The 19,263-nt window shown below is 38.9% G+C and overlaps 1 protein-coding gene and 1 long non-coding RNA gene across 2 annotated transcripts in view; one reads left to right on the top strand and one right to left on the bottom strand.

Moving 5' to 3' along the window:
* The window catches only part of srgap3 (SLIT-ROBO Rho GTPase activating protein 3), a gene marked incomplete at its 3' end in the record, with an annotated part of 58,036 nt that overhangs the window by 10,901 nt on the left and 27,872 nt on the right, over positions 1-19,263 (top strand). Inside the window, 2 exon segments of the mRNA XM_014009040.1 lie at positions 9,167-9,362; positions 18,359-18,521. Of these exon segments, the coding sequence (XP_013864494.1) occupies positions 9,167-9,362; positions 18,359-18,521 (359 nt within the window).
* Positions 9,311-17,713, bottom strand: LOC106517982 (uncharacterized). Its single transcript, XR_001310267.1, has 3 exons — positions 17,568-17,713; positions 12,029-12,281; positions 9,311-9,371 (listed from the first exon to the last, which is right to left on the bottom strand). It is a non-coding gene; the product is annotated as an uncharacterized LOC106517982 (long non-coding RNA).

Consider the following 19,263-nt stretch of genomic DNA (forward strand, 5'->3'; position numbering starts at 1 on the left):
CTTAAGTACAAAAAATATCAGATACTTTAAGACTTTTACTCAAGCAATATTCTTAGAGGAGAATCATCTGCATGACAAAAATGCTATTTTTTTTGTTTTATTTCCAAGTTAATTGAGATGAATAGCCAATGGCCACAAGTCCAAATGGTGTTTTATCAGCTGAGGCAAAGAAAACAAAATATTGTCCTATTTTTTTTGTAGTTGGAATTTTCATTGTCTTTAAAAATGATGGTTCAACATCACTAAACATCCACCTGAAAATGGCTGACATAAGACCACCTCACTAAAAGATGACTGTAGGTGATAGATTTCTCTTTCAGACATGAGGAAAATATTACCCCTTAAAATGCCGTTTGTCTCTGTTCGACTGCATATATTTTAATCTAATTCGACGCTGTCAGGGAAACGGGCAAATTAATGTCCCCACCGCGATCAGACCAGCGCTGTGATGAACCTAAATGAGCTAAATTCTCAAATTTGCTCCCATCTGTCGGTGCCTGCATCTAACACACGCCGCCTCATTCAGCGTGTCACCTATCTGCAGCCGCCAGATTTAACCCTTTGCTCCAATAAGCTTCTCCCCTGAGACTGGTTCACGCCCACGTTGCCATGGAGACACCTCTCGGCCTGGTTTTGCAAAGCTGGATGTTGAATGACAGGAGGATGTGATTTTGCAGTTTTTTTTCTGGGTTAAAGGAGTGTTCAAGAAATCCAGGAGGAGTTTACTCACATTTTGCTTTAAAGCAGAATTTATACAAGAAGCTAAAAGGTCATAATGTTTATGATGATGTCTCTGTGTCTGTACATGTCTGTCAGCAAACTGTCTCATGAACCAGTAGATTGGAATGAAACTTGCTGGAAGTAATGATTAGATGTACACCACCAAAATGACCATAACTACGGCAGTTTTACTGATAATAACTAGGAATTGGGTATGGCAGCTGATTCTGATTGCCAACATTTAAACTGAGTGGTAATAGATTGCAAAAGATTTTTCGAAATTTTGCGAAGCTATTTTTTCATGGTTCCAACAACTCTGTCACATTTCAACACAGGATGATCTTAGTCCAAAGTTCTGCGATGATGTGCGTTACTTTAAAGAATTTTATGTCATTCATTTTAATATTATTGCAAAGCTTAATCACACAATATTATTTTCTCAGGCATAACTGCTGGCCTCGGTTTTATCAAATGAGGAGTTGAAAGCTGTTCAGTACAAACTGATCTTCTCTGTCCGGATTGATTTTTTTAGTTTGTTAGACAGAACATCCAGTAGAAAATCCAATAAACTGGTTGATCATTAGGTGCACCAACACAAAAACAGACAGCTAACATCTTGCTTATTCATCCCGACTATTGATTGGACTGAGCTAAAGTTGTCTTATCTTGGACACCATGTGCTGCGACCGCCGGGCCAAACCAGCGGACCAGATGAGATGGAGATGGGCAGAGAAGAAGATGCAAGAAAATTTGGTCTCATGGCCCAATGAATCCACAATGGTGCTAATCATTGGAGGATTAAACAGAACAAAGGAGTTTGGGGGGGATTAGTTCAGCATCTGGGATTTGGGTTGTAGAGAGTGATTGAAGGTCTGGAGAAGGGCACATTTCTCTTCAGAAGAGTCTTGCTCCTGCAGCAGAGTCGAAGCGCTGCAGAGCTGCAGTTGAGGATTAAGTTAAGTTAAATTTGGCTCAGATTTACTTTTATCTGGTGTGCGTGTGTGTTTATTCCTGTATGGTGACAGAAACAGTCAAACGCATCATTTCCCCCCCTCTAAACCTTCATTACCTCCTGAAGCTGTTTATGGTTTAAAATTTACACTGTAACTTGTAAGCTTTGCTCACCGCAACATTATTCAGCCTCATCGTCTCGTTGAGTCATTCAAACACTTGTTTAAACACTAAACATAGCTGCACTTATCATCAAGTGGAACACGCTCACCATCAGGCTCCATTAAATGCAAGATCAAATTTTATCCTCATCATCYGGCAGTAAAATGCTGCCCAGCTTTTCTTCTTGCTGCTCCCAGTCCAGTTTCAGCTGAAGCATCAGAACTCAGACTCTAGCATTCAAATGGCAGTAGGCAACGTCTTGGTTTCAGCTTATACAGTATCTGTTCCCTTGTTTAGTTCAAAGTGTAACAGTAGGGGAGAGTGGGGTAAGTTGAAACATTTTTTTACTTACTGTATGCTGTTCTCTAAGCAGGTGAAAGCGATACATAAGTTACACCAAAACATCTACATTTATTTCAAGCTGTTAACCATCAGTGGAAATGCTAAAAGCTAATAACATCCATATGATAAGAAAGAAACAAAGACTTAAAAAAGTTGTCTTGTGTCTCAACTACCCCTAAGCCCCAGCTTACGGGTAGGCTGAGTCAAGTTGGGATAAAGTGAACCACCTCGGTGTAAATTGACCAAATAACATTTTTTCAGTTTAAACCTGAGCGTCATTTTGAATTATCCTAATGGAAACTTTAAACTATATGTAACAAGTCAAATACAAGTGTATTGTTCAAAAATGTTTTAACAGAAATGATGATACAATGWTTGAACACTATCAGAGTTTAACATCTGTAACAAAAAAACATTGTGATTTTCTCAACAACTAACTGCTCCACGTTCCACCCCTCAWGGTTGCAGGGAAATAGCTGAAAAATTGCTGCTCTCTTCATACAGTTCCTCCAGACTTTTGAGGTTGAGGTAGCTTTTTCACCACTTCACTTTGAGGGAAAAGTGCCACTCTGACTTTCCCTTTAGCAGTGCTCCCTCGGATTCTTCTGAGAAGTCTTGCACTCACTTCTTCACTCTCAAGATTCTCGATGTACCAGTGTAATTTTAGCTTCTGTGTTTAGTTRTAGTTAACTATGGCAAAGTCACCGTCTAACAGGTCTGTACTTTCTGTTTCACTTCTCTCATCCTGATGGGTCATCTTCTGATGTGTCAGCAAATAGGATGGGAACATCACAGTCATTTTAACCATAAAGTTACTCATACTTMCTGGCATTTGGCTCACTTTACCCCACAGCCACCATTTTGGAAAACATTTATTGTATACATTTTTAGACCTTGATGAATTTGCGTAACAGTCAATATAGATGAAACATAAAAAAAAACTTTGATAAGCAAAAAACAAACTTACCACATACTTCCCTCAATCACAGGGAAAGCAAGGTGGAAGGTGCTTGCAGAACTTATGGTCACATGACAACAAATATGCACCATTTTATAGGAAGTGGGTCAACTCATGGTTATATTTACCCCATTCACCCCTGAATGCTAAAGGACTATGAAAAAAGTAAATTTTAATGTTGTTAGTTCTSATTTTTTAGTTAGGATTGTTTTCACTAACCATCTTTTTGTTTAAAGGATGGCGAAACAAAAAGATTTCATGATTTAACACACTTGTCATCCAAAATTACCATATAAAACAGGAATTAACACAAATTAAAGGTGATTTCCCGCATTTAATTCAGATTCATTCATCAGCTAGAGTTTGTATTTTAAAATGCTGGAAAACAATCACAGTAAAACGTTTTCATGTTTTTGTTTTCACAAGCATGTTTGACTTCCTGTACTGGCTGAATTTGCTTTTGTCAAGTGTAATAAATTTGAATGGGCAACAGAAACCTTCTGTGGCTCAAACATGCGTCCCTGAAAACACAACAAAAGTGACATCTAAAATTTGTTATCTTAAACCAAACTCTTTCTGTTCAGATTCACAGAACTAAAATATTTGGTTGCTGATGTCATGTTAATGTGAATTTATTTGTCGGTTATGTTGTACAGAGAAAACTTTGTGTCTCATCAAACAACAACTTTTAAAATCTTAATAACGAATAAAGAGTGTAATCATTATAGAATTCAACTTATTACAATTTACTGGTAGTTTGAAATCACAATACGATTCATTCTTTAATTATTACAGTTTATTCATTAAAATCATATTGGATTTACTGGGGAAGTTACTTTTTTAATTGCATGGCTTGTTAGGAAGCTGAGGTCAGGCAGATGGGGTCCCAACAAATGTTGAGGGTCATGAAAAAGGGCTCATCAATACACCATCTGAATGATGCTGGCGCTTGAACCTCTGACCTTAATAACTGAATTGCTATGCCATCACTGCTTTCCAAGCAGGTCAAGTAAAAAAAAAAMAAAACAAAAGAAATACTAGAAATTTTTCAAGTACTGCATCTGTTAATAATCTTGTTGCCATTCTCTTGGTGGGGAGCCAACAGGAAGTGGAGCAAATCAGCCAAAGGAAGTCTCTAATGCAACCAGAGGTCCGTGCCGGGCACACTTTGTGAACAAGAGAGAGAGAAAAAATAATTGCTCAGAAGATTTCAAAGGGAAAAAAAAGAACATGTGGAGATGTTTGGTTTTTAGCAGTTGCATTGAAAGCAAATGTTGTGCCAGTCAATGCACACATCTGTTAGGAAGCAAACATTTGTATGCACAGCCAAAYTATAATTTTCTTCAGACACTTCCCTTGAGGTTTCTTGTTTTTACCAAATTTTATAGAAACGTCCTCAAACTGTGTTATGAGGTTTTGACACAGCTGCCAGAGCAGGCGTTTTTCTGTGAGGGTCAGAGGTCGTAGATCTCCAACATCCTCCTATTGTTTTTTAGAGGTTTTCCTCATCCTGTCAGACGAGGAAACAAGTGTCCACTGAGCTTTCACTTCCTGCCTATAAATGGCGTTTGACAAACGACTGTCTGCAACAGGTGTAGGTGTTTGATGGAGCAGGACCCTCATAATGATGATGAAAAGACTTGAGTAAAAATGTGACACGTCTGTCTATAAAAATGTCATAATTAGGCTGCTGGTTGAGTGTGAGTGGTTAAAGATCTGTGATGATCCAAAACTCTTTTAATTCTTGAAAAGGCTATTTTATAAACCTTCACATTGCCATCAGTTTTTCAGTTATRTTATTGTTGCAAGAGCATCAGCAGCTAGCTGTAGCACTTCTGTTGCAGCCTGAGGTATTTCCWTCGGGAATATAATAATTTTTCTTCTAAATTTAATGGACAACAACTTTTATTTTTGTTTTTTAATATAACAGCAATTCATTTTGATTTGATCACCACTAAGACTAGTTGTCATTAGTCAAGTCAGTTTGAAAAACCATCTGGAGCAGGCAAGATGTTAATTGTTCACAACATTTCCACAGAGTGTTGCTTTAAAGGAGACACATCAAGCAAAATCCACTTTTTTAGCCGTTAAATGCATTTTGCTGTGGAGTGGACAATGATCATTAGGAGTGAGACCTATAGGGGTGGGGTGTGAAGCGCCTCATTTGCACTAAAAGAGRCAGCACCAAAACGAGTTGCTCTCAGACACACTACAGAAAAGGAGGTGAAAGAGGGGCTTGTGGAGTTACAATAACAATAAATCCAGACCAAAGCACTGCAGCTTCACATATACAGTAGACCCAAACTAAATGATTTAAATGTGAAAAGGATGGATTTTAAATCATGATATGTCCACTTTCAAAATATCTGATCCTATCCTTTAATTAAAGCAGCTTCTRGGATGTAGTTTTGGCAAAACATGATTGTGAGCTTTACAAAAATTGTGTTCAATAAATAAAGTRACCAGAGGTTTGGAGGAAAAACAGATCTTGCACCAAATACAGATTTTATTTTGTCATGATTTGTTGATGATAGCAACAAGTTTTGTCAATGTAGTCCTGGCTTCATAGCAAGAACTGGTCTACTACCCCATGAGCTTCATRATACCCTAACTAGGCTGTAAATGAAGTTAAAAAAAGTCAGAGTTGTATAACTGCAGTCCTTATTTGTTTCTTGGTTGAACTCTAACCACCCATAAGCATCCATAATTAGCTACGTGTCACAACATTTCTCTTCYACACACAGAAATAGTGAAAAACAGAGCAGATACAGAAACAACACAACTGAGCAGCAACATTACAGCTTTRATTTCCTCACTTGGTGATTTTGATTTGACTGTGCAGATAATCCYGTTTCAGACTGGAGGTGAGGAGACTTGTGTAATATTTATGACAAGAACTGCTTCCAACAAGCCTAACTCTCCTTTTGCTCTAACTCTGAATGTTTTACTTCTGGGTGGAAGTTATTCTGAACATTTAATTAACCAGACTAAATGTTCCATTTAACTCCACAAATCAGTGATAACTAGTTGCCGTTTCATTGAGTGAATTCTTCATTAAAAAATTGGTTTAAGGGAACTTGACTATGTAGGGATTAAATACATCAACAGAGCTCACCAACATGAATCTAACAGTTATAGAAGAATTGTTTTTTTTTCTGAATGTCCTTCCTGCATCTGAAATGGGCATTATTACTGTCATTATTAATTATCCTGCAGGCATGTAGTATATTCACATCATTGTTCATTTCATTTCTCAAAAAGAGAAAAAGAACCACTGATGGGGTCCCTCTCTTTGAATAAASCGCAGCRAATGAAGCTTTTCAAAGAACCGGGAATAATTTTCCAATCGCTCGTAGTTTCTCACAGGAAAGAGCATACTTCTGGTGTGCATGACATTTTTTTCAAACTCTTAAAAGTGTGGCTGCAGCCGGTGTTCAGAGTTCCTTTTACATTAGTCTGCCCTGTTACCCATGAATGTGGGTGTCCAACCTTCCTCAGATAATTCTTTTGGCTCTGATTTTTCTTAAAGGGTCAATATTATGTGTTTCTCAGGCATATATTTAAATACTATACCATAATAAAGTATCTATGTCACCTTTAGCTGTTAGTAAAATGCTGTTTTTATGTTTAAATAGAAAATAAACTTATCCCCCCATCACTTCCTCTTCTAAACGCCTTGAAATTGACCTCTGTCTCTTTAAGAACCACTTTCTGATTCTGTTCCATCCCATTCTGGGAGTGGGGGAGGGGTATTGCATGCGGGGGGGCTCGTGCGTGCGCGGGGGTGGGGGTGTGCTCTGCCATGAGGAAGTTCGGCTTAAAGACACGTCTCAGGGGCGTTTCTGGTCCCCACCTGTCGTTTTGCTCCTCAGCATGGCTGCCTAAAAACGCTGCAGGATTTCKCAAACATGCATGAATGAGTCAAAGCAAGGCTTTGGGCATGTTTTTTTATGAGAGTATAACATTATAACATGATATAAAACCCAAAAAAGTTGATTTCACTTGATATTTCCCCTTTAAAAAAAGGGAACAAAAATATTGCAAGTAGGACACATAACTGTTTTATCTGGCAGCACCAGACAAACCTGGCAGGACAGAGCTTTAACCTAAAATAAGGGAGATAGTTCAGGTTTTAAGTGGTGTTCTGTAGAAAGATTAYAAACAATGAATATCTTACCTGTTGTAGACAGCTCCTTGAATGACTTGAGTTTGGAGAAATGGAGTTCACTTATCACCAGACTGACAAGCTAAAGACTAAGATCTACTAATTACTGTTGACTTAAAGACTAAGATCTACTAATTACTGTTGACTTAAAGCAACAATATAAAAAAAATTTATATCGGTATATGCAGTTTTATAAATATTTACATTGTCATCAATTTCGCAATAAACATAAGATTGCAATTCTGCTGTTTGTGTTTGCAGATATCTATAATAGGTAAGATACAAATTATTCACAACCATTCTGGAATTGAGCCATACATTAAAAGATGGGAACTATCCCTTTAAGCTCAGTCCCAGAGAAAAAGGGAGGCCTGAGGAGAAAAAGAAAGGGAGGGTCAGTGGTTAACCGCAGAGTAAAGCACGACGTTTAGGCCTGAGGCCAGGCGACACGACATCACAAACACAACAGGTCCGTTTCCCCGGCAGTCAGAACCRGCACCTACACACGACCAGGGCTTGGCTGACCAAATGACACCCTCAGCATCATGAAAAACAACACTCTGCGTGACTTTTATCCGTCTGTTAGCAGTTCATCTGCCAAAATCCATCCTGTTCTTGTTTTTGATGGAGGTTATGACTTGCAGTGACTCGTGTTGTAACAGAGTATGTTGCAACACGCTGCGACTCTCATTAGGAGGTTTATGTTTCTGTAGTTCATGTTTCATTTGATGCAACGCAGAGTTTTTAAAGACAAACACAAAAATGCAAGAACGATAACTTACTTAAGAACTTTTAGCTGCAACTAGCATTTCACTAATTTTAGTTTGAAGCTAGCATTTTGCTACTTTTAGCTGTCTGTTTGCTACTTTAACCTTTCAGCTAATCTTTGCTGTTTTAGTGTTTTTTTGCTTGCAGCTTTTTTATCTTTTTATTTTTTAGGCAGTATTTTACTCCCTTTAGCTTTTAGCTAATGTTCGTTTTTTAGCGTTTACAACTCAGTTTAAGCTTTTACAGCAAGTCATTTCCCACCTCTGGATGTTTTTCACAAATTGCCCTGACAGCTTTAATCTGAGCTAATGAAGAAACATTTTACTTTTAATAAAATCGTCCTGAAGCTTTGCTTCTACRTGTCAAGTGCCACGACTCATCCTGTTTGTCATCGCTCCTCTCTGTATGTTTCTGTCTTTGCTCTGAGGAATAAAACTCTCTCTGTTCACGAGTTGCGGTATCTTTGCTGCTGATGACAGCACTACAGAGTGGAATCATGTTTCGCTCGTGGCTCCCACGGGCATGAAGGATCTGTGCTCTGCTTGGTCGTGTCAGGTTCCTCTTAAAGACAAATGTCACTCTTCTTCTTCTTTTTCTTTCCCACTGTGGGAGTGCAGTACTGTCTCATTAAAGCAGTCTCATCACTCTGTAAATCCACAGTCAGACATTTATGAAAAGTCCCCCCTACACGGTCATCTTACTGACTTGTTGTGGTGCTTTCACGGTCACTTGACTCTCTTTTCTGTCTTTATGTTGCTGTTGGACTGAACTTCAATAAAAAATATTTTCAGGATCATTGAAACTTGTGGAAATGATTTGTGTTGTGACTTAGTCAGGCTTTAAAAAACAAATAATTATCATCCTGAAAGGCAGTTATGTAATTATATGTATGTGTGAGAGTGTGTGTCATGTGACCAAAACATCTCAAGAACCACAGGACAAAAGCAAAACTTGGGCATGAAAGATGGCRGGCAACATGCGTTCCTTCAAGCAATGCTAGGTCTTTAAGTATTAGTGTTTTACTAACTTTTGAAACATTAACACTTTTAATTTTTGGGAGTTAACTTGTCGTCAAATGTCATTTTTGTTTTGATGGACAGAGATCCGTAACCAGCTAGTGGAGCAGTTCAAGTGTTTGGAGCAGCACTCTGAGTCTCGCATCCAGCTGCTGCAGGACGTGCAAGAATTCTTCCGACGCAAAGCCGAGATCGAACTGGAATACTCCCGCAGCTTGGAGAAACTAGCCGAGAGGTTCTCCTCCAAGATCCGCAGCTCCAGGGAACACCAGCAGTTCAAGTGAGTTTCCTGGAGACAGAGAGCAGCTACAGTATTTCCCTCCGGTATCACTTCACAAACACACCTTGGTTTGTAGATCAAGCATTAGTGTTAACTAATTTTAACTTTAGCAGCTGTATAATATATTTATATATATATATWTTTTTTTTTCTGATATATCACAGTTTAAGTGTTAATGTTTGCATTTGTTTGATTTTTTTTCATTTTTAATTTGAGCCAAAAAAAAGAAAGCTGGAAATCTTTTCTGTAAGGATGCAGTGTGAGAGCTGAAGGCCTTTGCCGAAATTTTTTGAAGGTGAAACCAAACTGTTGACGTACAAACAAGCAGCAAAAGGATAAAACCAACAGAACGGCAGCTGAAAGCTATACGATGGGTCAGTRGTTAGCACTGATGCCTCACAGCAAGAAGTTCCTGGGTTTGATCCCTGGTTCAGACCTGGTCTTTCTGGGGGGAGTTTGMATGTTCTCTTTGTGCTTGYGTGGGTTTTCTCTGGYTACTCCGGTTTCGTCCCRCAGACCTAAAACATGTTCAACAGGTTGCCTTCAGGCCCAGGCCTCACTTGGAAAAGAGATCTGTGATCTCAGTGGGATTTGCCTGGTTAMATAATGGTCAGTAAATAAAATAATTAAACAGTAGCTAAAAGCAGTAGAACTGATGCCAAAGCTACAAATCTTAACAACTGAAACTTAAAAACATGTCAGCATCTTAACTAAACAACTTAAATGGACTGCCCTGGAGTTACTTGGGGATGACATCCTGTGAAGGCTCAGTTTGTCAGCCGCTTGCATCACTGCTCCGTGCCGAAGGCTGTCTAAATKTGAAGACTTCTTTAATTGTGGCTCACAAATCTGTCCTCCTTTTGCCCTGATTTGAGGAACAGGTCTGGTGTATCCTTCTTGGCCCGCCCTATCGCAAGATGCGTTGTGGGTCGACTGGGAGATTTTTATTTTTATTTTTTTTGCTTGTATAGGCGGACGAAGCAAGAGACGGGAGTACAGTTTTAAAAAAAATATGGCGGTGCAAAAAATTGAAAGTTTAAAGAGATTGTGTTGTTAGGCTTTTGACATTTGCATAAACATGATTGTAAATACTGTATTATTCTTGTCAGAAATCATCGTAAACAAGCTCATATGGCCCCTTAGTTCTTCATGTATTGCCTCTTGGCTAATTTTGTAAATTATAATGTTAATAATATTAATATTTTGCTAATTTTGATCTTCATTGCTTCTGTTTAGTGCTGTCACGGTTGTTGGCAGTAATAAAGCTGAAGGCTAAACCGTCCAAATTTACAGCCAGTTTTTTCCGGTCTTCGCAGTCAACACCGGGTCCTTCGAAGGACAGAGTCCCTGAATTTGGACACAGCCATCGTCAGGAACACTCAAAGAAAATATCAGACATGCTGATCATCATGTTCCGTCTTAAGTTCTTTTAATTTCCCTCTTGAATAATTTAGGAAGTGAGAACAYGAGCTGGTGCAGTTTAGCAACAGGAATTCGWKGTCATTCTGCCAGATTTCAGCTGCTCAGCAGTCTGTGGTTTGTGTTGTTTGATTCTCCTCTTCACGATACATTTTGCAGCACTCACAATCTGTTTGTAAGCTGAGCAGAATGTGGGCTGAGTCTGTGCTGCAGGAAATAATGTTTCAAGAAAACGATGTCACCTTGGCGTCCACACGTCTCTTTAAAAATTACAGTTTATGTTACCTCTCATAAATGCTATTCTCTCGGAACGTGGGAATGCACCTCCACTTTTTGCTAAACATTTATCTCTGGCACAATAAAACTTGGCATCTACGTATTTCCTGTAAAAGCAAGCTGAAAACTTGTGCACTGTGTTCCCCRTTGATGGTCTTGTGTCCAGAGAAGTCAGCAGAGATGTTGGACCTTTCTGGTAGGTTTGAACGTCCATCTCTTTAATTTCTTTATGCTTTGCTTGCAGGAAGACTCTCTTGTAATCTTTTAAAGTGGTTTTGATCAATATTTCTTCAGGCTTCCTGAAGGTCTTTCTTTTGAATTTGGCAGCCTTTTCCCCACTTATTTTCAGTCCTTGAACATTTTCGGAAGAATGCTATAAAAGATTACAGGAAAATAGCCAAGTATAAAAAAGTTAGAAGTGGTTTTAAACTTGTGCGCAGTATTGTAAATGTATGGAGGAGACAGATGTTTACATGAAGCACACWTGGCTTTTCTGGGATAATTGGGTCCAGCTGTGAAGATGTACTAATTGCAGACCCTCGTATAAATCTTGTATATCAGTGATGAGCTTTAGTTTTTTTTTCTTCTTGCAGGTTATAAAAAAGGAAGTTTGAGTCCAAATTAAACCAATGCATTTTTATTCTAATTTCAATAATGTCAAAGAAAACTATTATTCATGCTTGAGCTATGAATCTACAGGTAGCCACACATTCTGATAATCGGCTGTGACACACCCTTTAATGTGTTTTTTCTTAACACTCAAGTGTGGATAAGGTAATGGAGAGCCACCAAAACACCAAATGGGCCTAGACAAGAAAAGTGCTTGTGTTTGTTCAAGGAGAACGCTGCAGTTTTGCACCATGAAAAACACAAAAAATAGTGAAGGTAATCCTTTCATTCTGATAGCATTTTGAACTGGTAAATAGTTTAAAATCTCTTCTATTGACACAAATTACAATCAAGTGTCTWACCTGCAAAGCTTTCCATTTCCTCACAATTTTGCACCTTCTTTGCAGGTCTGTTTGTCGCATCCATTTCACGGTAGAACTGCTGTTTTCTCTGATGTTTTCCAAACTACGTATTACGTAGCAGTGTTTGTGATAGAAGGTCAGGACTTATCAACTTGCTCTGGGTCAGACTGTGCCGCTACATAGCCGTAGCCCCCTCTAGAATGGACCGCTCTGGAAGCTGGAGKGGGGCAGGGTGTGAAGCGCCATGTTGGATCTAAAGAGACAGCACCAAAACGAGTTGATCTGAGACACAAAAGGGGTGAAAAAGGGGCTTGTGGAGTTACAACAAGGGGGAATTCAGACCAAAGCATTGCAGTTAAACTTTATATAGACCCCAACTGAAGGATTTAAAAGGATGTTATTTCTTCTTTAAAGCCAAAGCATTGTCATCGCTGACTCGTAATCCTCCAGTTAAAAATGTTTGGAGCACAGAACACCATAGTGAAGCCTTTCGACTCTGACAAACGTTACCCTTTTCTCCTGAATGTGTTTGAGTTTCCTGAAATAAGGGACACTAACTTCCTTCTTGGCTGCATTTTCACAGGACATATCAATTCAAGATTTTGTTCCTGCATGTAGTAGTCTGGACTGATACAAAAATAAGATTGGTGTTCAATAAAAATCTTGCTGTCTCGCTTTGTGGGCTGACTATTCGTGAAGTCACAGCCTGTCGTTTTCAAGCCACTACCTGGAAAACTAACAGATTCCTTTTAAMAACAATGTTGCATTGCTTTTTAACACATGCAACAGAACATAGATGTTTAGTTTTTAATTCTCCATCATAGTTTGCTGGACATGCTATAGGGTGGGTGTAGGACTTTAAATGTGTCTAACTCAGCTTTCAGCAGAAAATCTCAACATCTATTTTTCTCACAGCTTTTATTGCAGCTCTCATTTTGTTCTTGGTCACATATGTAGCGATAACCCACTCTCTTTTTATCTTTATTGATTTATTTCGCTTTTCGAGAGACATGAGAACCTAACAGCGCAGTGGACTCGTACTAACCAGGACGAGCTTTCATACTGTTTGTCCTGGATCTTAGCCCCGCAGTGCTCTGTTGGCCGAAACCCTCCACTGCTGATTCATTAGCGAGCTGAACGCCTTTGTGATTTACAGCTACTGCAGCTCTGGACACACCACAGCAACCAAACCCAGGAGTTTCMCTTTACCTCATTTGCAACAGTGAGAGAAACAATTAGGGATAACTTAGCAAGGTGTTCAGTTTTCTCTGTTTGCTATGGGTTTTTACTGAAAACGCCTGACTGACTTTTAAATATGGAAGCATGATTGTGTTTATCAGAGTGATTGGTGTGAGAGAAACCGGGAAGTCRTGTCGTAAATCTGTATGTGAGTTACAGCATACAAGACACCTTGGAGTCTTGGGCTTCTTGCACAGCTTCAGTTTCATATTCAGTGTAAGGATGTTGTTGAAGCTCTCTATGGTGGCCTGAAGGTCAAAGGGTAAGAGGCTGTGCTCCATCTCTCCTTTTGTTTGTTTGAACAGGGGAATTGGTTCTCTGCTCTTGTCAGGCCCAGCTGGCAGAAGTCAGCTCCTACGCCACGAAGGGATGAGCTTCMTTCTCGGTTTGTTTTTCAGATCTTCCCTGAGGCTGCTCTGGCCTTGTGTGTGTCTGTGCAGCTGTTCCCTGTCAAATGTTAGTACTGTTTTTGTTTTAAAGAAAAAAAAAGTAAGTGATGTGCAAATGCGGCTTATTGATTTGATTTGATTTATTTATTTAACAGGAAAAGATTATTTAAAAATCAAGCCTGACTCTATTGAAGAGACAAAGTCAATTTTGATAACAAAGCTCGCAGGAAATGCGTGTGCCTGTCTTGTTTTTTGAACGATTTTCTTCTCTTTCTCCTTTTCTTTGGTTGGTTCATTGATAAGTGGCAGTCAGGCGGCGTGTCGGGGATTAAATGCCTTCACACAGCCAAGCCCTGGTTTGATAAATACACACACTTCCTCCTGGAAATCCTTACTCAGACACATTAGAGACTTAAGATGGTGGTATTGAATACATAACTAACACACCGACTTGCTTGTTTAGTGTGCGTGCATCAGTGAGACGGCTCTGTATGTGTTCGTTCTTAGACTTCAGGGATTTACTGCAACATTTTCCAGCCATCACCTTCTTTGTCTTCTTGATTCTAAGTCTCACAGAAAAAGGACAAAAATAAATAGTTAAAAAAATAACCAGAGAAAACAGATTTAGTTTGAAAAAGCAGTGTGAGTACTGAAAATTCTGAAGAAATCGTATGGGGAAACWATAGTGCGGATGCTGAATCAGCGTTCGCTCTAAAACAAGCATTGTTTAAGAGTTAGTCAGCACTTTGATGAGAAGGATACAAGATGCTGTCCACCTTCACATTTCTCTTCTCCAGAGACCTTTAACTCATCGTTTGTTTGTTTTTTTCTGTGCTGTAATGATATCCTGGGTGTAAAAACTGGGACTCTTGGATTCATCTAACACCAACTGTTCCTCCAGCCCTGGAGACTGAATGATCCACAGACTTCTTTTTCTTAGAGAAGTGGCAAGAAAATACGAGATGTGTCAGTTTCTTTGTGTTCAGTAGTCCTCTAGGATAAATAAAAGATTGTGTTTTGGTGCCATAAAACAAGTCCAACAGCTCCAATTAGTGCAGCGTTAACAGGCTGGTCTCTCAGAGACGCTGCTGCTTCGGTTCTCAGGCCTAATTAACGACCCTCTGCTCCTAATTTCTGTGAAACGAGGGCGGCAGTGAGGGAACAACAGATTCTGGGCCGTCTTTCTTTTTCACCACCAAGACGTTCGTCTTGAACTTAAGAACTGAAGCCATTTAATATTTAGACTTTCTCATTCTTTGACTTACTTTTCCTCCTAATTATAATCATTGATTTTTTCTCTGACTTGTTTAGGGCTTAAAAACAAGTGGTACTTCTAAAACCGACTAAGAGGACAGTCTATATATATAAAAAAAAGCATTCCCTAAAGGAGTACACATCACCTACTGCATTTCATGCAAGAATCACTAAGATCATCTTATGTTGACAAATGACAGGGTTGTGCCACTTAACAAAAAAAAATACAATCAAATCTACAGGCATTCTCAGCATCCTCACAGGTATAATTGGCAAATATTAATATAACTTTTAAATTTAATGCTAACTAAATAATAAAGCTTTATTTTACATGTTGACATTGTATATCTGTGAATGTTTACAAGAAAATTATTTTGTGATTTTAAGGGTTGCAGCTAAAACAAGGTTCTGCTAAAYCCCAGACCTGTGCAAAAAAAGTTGAAGCTGAGTTCACTTCCTGTAAASTCTTCTCCTACGTCTCCCTGCTGTGTGGTGACATTATTATCTTTCTAACAATGCCTGCTGTTTAAGAGGAGGACTGTAGTGAAATACATTTAAAGGTAAAAAGTGAAGGGTGTGCCCCCCCTCTGCACAGACCTGAAAAGGCCAACGAGCTCATTGGTCAAAACAGTCATTTTTCAAAGTGACATTGATTCTGTAACAATTTACTTTGTGAGCTTATATTTTACAAAGTGATAACAATGATAACTAATCATTGTTTTATATTTGACATAAGAAACTAAGGTTTAGTTTTATTAAAACATGAGGGGATCTTTAGCTACAAAACCCATATTGACCACAAGCTGCCAAACAATTAATAGCATAGATGTTAATTTAATTCACCAGATTTAAAATAGACAAAACCATGTCACACTTAAAATTTCCTAAAATACAATCAGTTTAAAACATTACAAGCCTTTCTTGTTAGACAACAATACTGTGTCTCATTGTGTACTTCCAGGTCTTAATAGTAAAAAAAAGGATTGCGCCTGGCTGTAAGTTGAAATAAAGCCTTTTGAGGAAATGTAAAACTGCAAAYGTCTTTCTAATAATTTCCATGTGGCCTGACTCTGATACTCAAGTCCAGCTAAACCCTTATTAATCTGCAGGAGAAGTGCATTGAGTATTACAGTTGGGAACTCAGGTTTACAATCACTTTCAATTATCTGAGGAAAACCAAAGATTTCTGTGCAGTGCTCGAACAGAGAGCTGAGAAGGGTAAAAACAAAGGCGACAGAAGAGAGAGTCTGGTAGTGCTTTGGGATAAGATGGAACATCTGCGATCACATTCTGAGCTTTGCAGAGAGTAGAGGTGCTGGTTCCCTGAACCCCTCAGCAATAAACGGTATATTTACGCTCTGGCTGGCTGTAATCCTTACAGGCAAAGCAGAGCTGCTGCTTGGTGATGGATGGTGAGACACCAGAGGAATGTCATAGTTTGTCTTTGTTAAGTGTAAAATACAGGTTCAGCTGTGGAATTCCTGATAGAGCCATATGATTTGGTGTCTTTGTTCTGCATCGTTAAGTCACAGAAGCGACGGGGGGGGGGGCTGATATGCCTCTGAATAAATGACCAGATAAGTTTACTTAAAATACTATTTTTTTGCTTCAAATTGATGCTTTTGGAAATGACATGCTGTTTTTGCCTCTTTTCAGCCTTTTATAAGAGTGTTTAGTGAGGAATAATAACAAAAGCTCTGGTGCAGCTACATATCAGCATCATTAACTGTGATTATGGAAGCTCTCTGTAGAGAATGTCTTTTATGTTGGTGTAGCTCATCCCTTCCTCCCACAGCCCTGCTCTGGTTCCCTTCCTCCCTTGCTCTCATTTCCCCCCTCGCCCACTTTTTCTTTTCCCCTCATGGTTTGGCTTGTTGAGTCATTAAAACCCAAACAGTGTCCAAAATGGGCCAACAGTTGGAAATATTTGATTATGCATCGAAGTCTTAATCAGTACGTACTCATATATGCGTTTGTGTTTCTATTTAAAAAGTTTCAAAGACCAAGATTATTTAAACTGATTATGCAGCAATCAGAACTCGTGACTCTCCAGGTTRTTATGAACTTCATCGGCATTAAAGATCTATTTCCCACAAGCCTTTGCGGTGTTTGCATTCAGAAAGGAACTGATGGGTGGGAGGGTGTCATATGATTACTGAGGCTAAGTGAATGCAGAGATGGACAGAGGTGTTTAAAGTACTTGAAAGGAAGAACTAAATAAAAGTGAAAATACATTCACAGAAAATAACTTTTGTAAAAAGGAATTTCACTGATAATAGAAGTAGTTAAATAAAAATCAGCTCACATTAATCAGGAAAGTAAAAGTAAAAGAAAAAGTATTTTTACACACTGTAGGGGTGTATTCACACYAGCCCTGTTTAGTCTGCTTTAGTCGAACTCTAGTTTGTTTGCCTGTAAAGTCTGGTTCATTTGGGGAGGTGTGAATGTGTAATCAAACTCTGATTCAGACCAAAAAAGCAAACTCTGGTCCACCTGCAAACATAAGTCACGATTCGGCTGAAGCAAACTCTGGTGYGGTTCAATTGCATGTGCGAACGCCAAGCGGACGGGAGACCGCTCCAAAAGCAGGAAGCRGACTATAACGCAGGGTATTCTGAGTATTAACAGTAATAAAGTTACTCATATCTTGTAAATACCTTGTGTCTTTATGAAGAGGACATGACTTCTGTGAAGTTCTTCTCAGTGAACGCTGCCTCATTTGGAGCCGCCTTGTGTGGGAAAACAATGTTCTCCATGGTTCCGCCTCATCTTCCTCTCACGCTGAGCTCATTGTTGAAGAATAGTTGTTTGGCACATTTGCCAAAAACAAAAAATAAACCCTACAACCACTAAAATCTGACTTTACTCCATGTTTGTTTACATTTTATGAAGAAAGAAGTTGTGCTCCATGTCTTCTTCAGAGGTTTTTGTGTCGATTCCTTCAGTGGTTCTTGGTGCAGCGCCACCACAGGCGAGGAGGGGAACAGGTTGTTCACAGGGTTTAGTTCATTTGACAAAGTGCAGTGTGAATGTGAACCGCACCAACATGAACATGTAAACAAATCTTGCAATTTTGGTYCCCGGTCGAACCGAGTCCACTGGACTCTCAGGTGTGAATACGACCTAAGAAATGAAATGTTGAMTTTACTTACCAAGTTTAGTAAACTGCTTTATAATTCAGATTGRTTTRGTGGAACCRGTTGACATAACTTGGTTAAGTCAACAAATCATTTTTTATTGCAGGCAGCTCTAAAAGGCTAATTCAATTCAAGGATGACCTAAACATGCATTATTGAGTCAAAGCAACACTCTGAGTATGTTTTTATGATATAAGCTCAAAAAAGACAATTTTGCATGTTACCTCCCTCTAAATAAGTTCAAACATTTTAAGTATTTTTRTAGCAGTATCTGCCTTGATGACAGTTTTGTGTTCCTGTTTTTATTTCAGGAAAGACCAGCACCTGTTGTCCTCAGTAAACTGCTGGTATCTGCTGCTGAACCAGACCAGGCGTGAGAGTCGGGACCACGCCACCCTCTGCGACATCTACACCAACAACGTTATCGTTCGCTTGGCTCAGATCAGCGAGGATGTCATCCGTCTGTTCAAGAAGGTCAGTGAAACTGAGACAAAACCAAACATCTGTGAGTTTTAAATGCTTTTAGGGGCTGAGTAAGTTTTTTTTATTTTTATCCCTGTGATTGTGAACCATCTTTGCCAGGTTTTTTTTTTAAAAGTGCAGTTGCAGTTTTCAGACGAAGAGTTTCGTTTTCACATCAGCTGTTTGTATTTTAAGACATCTTTAAAGGAATCTGCACAAGGGTGGAGCAGCACTCTTGACCCACATTTTATCCTCAAGAGGCTGGAGTTTAAAATAATTTGTTCTGCTTGATGCTTTAATAAATAGGAGTGTGTGGATATGTAAGAGGCATTTTTGTGAGTAAATAACACAGCTTTGTCAAGAAAGTGCAGAGTGACGGAACTTTAAACATGCTCTGCAGTTATTTATTTTATTTTATTTTATTTTGTTTTATTTTATCTAACCAGGCAAATCCCACTGAAATCACAGATTCTTTTTTCAAGGGCGGCGTAACCCTAACTCGAATTCAAAATTGATGGCGGTGGAAAAGAGTTTGCATGAATTGCTATTTTATTTTATTCTTATTTGTTTAACACTGAAGTTGTTTTAATAAGGCAACAATTCAGTTTAGTCCTGGACCCACTAGCTTTTATCTCAYCGGTCCAGTCAGAATTAAAATGTATTTCTCCAAACTGTTCAAAGAGCTTTCTGCAACAGGTAAGCTATTAAAGGCACAGTGTGTAGGATTTTGTTAATTTTTTTAGCCAAAATTCAG

This window comes from Austrofundulus limnaeus, unplaced genomic scaffold (genome assembly GCF_001266775.1).
Source record: "Austrofundulus limnaeus strain Quisiro unplaced genomic scaffold, Austrofundulus_limnaeus-1.0 Scaffold55, whole genome shotgun sequence".
Lineage (NCBI taxonomy): Eukaryota > Metazoa > Chordata > Actinopteri > Cyprinodontiformes > Rivulidae > Austrofundulus > Austrofundulus limnaeus.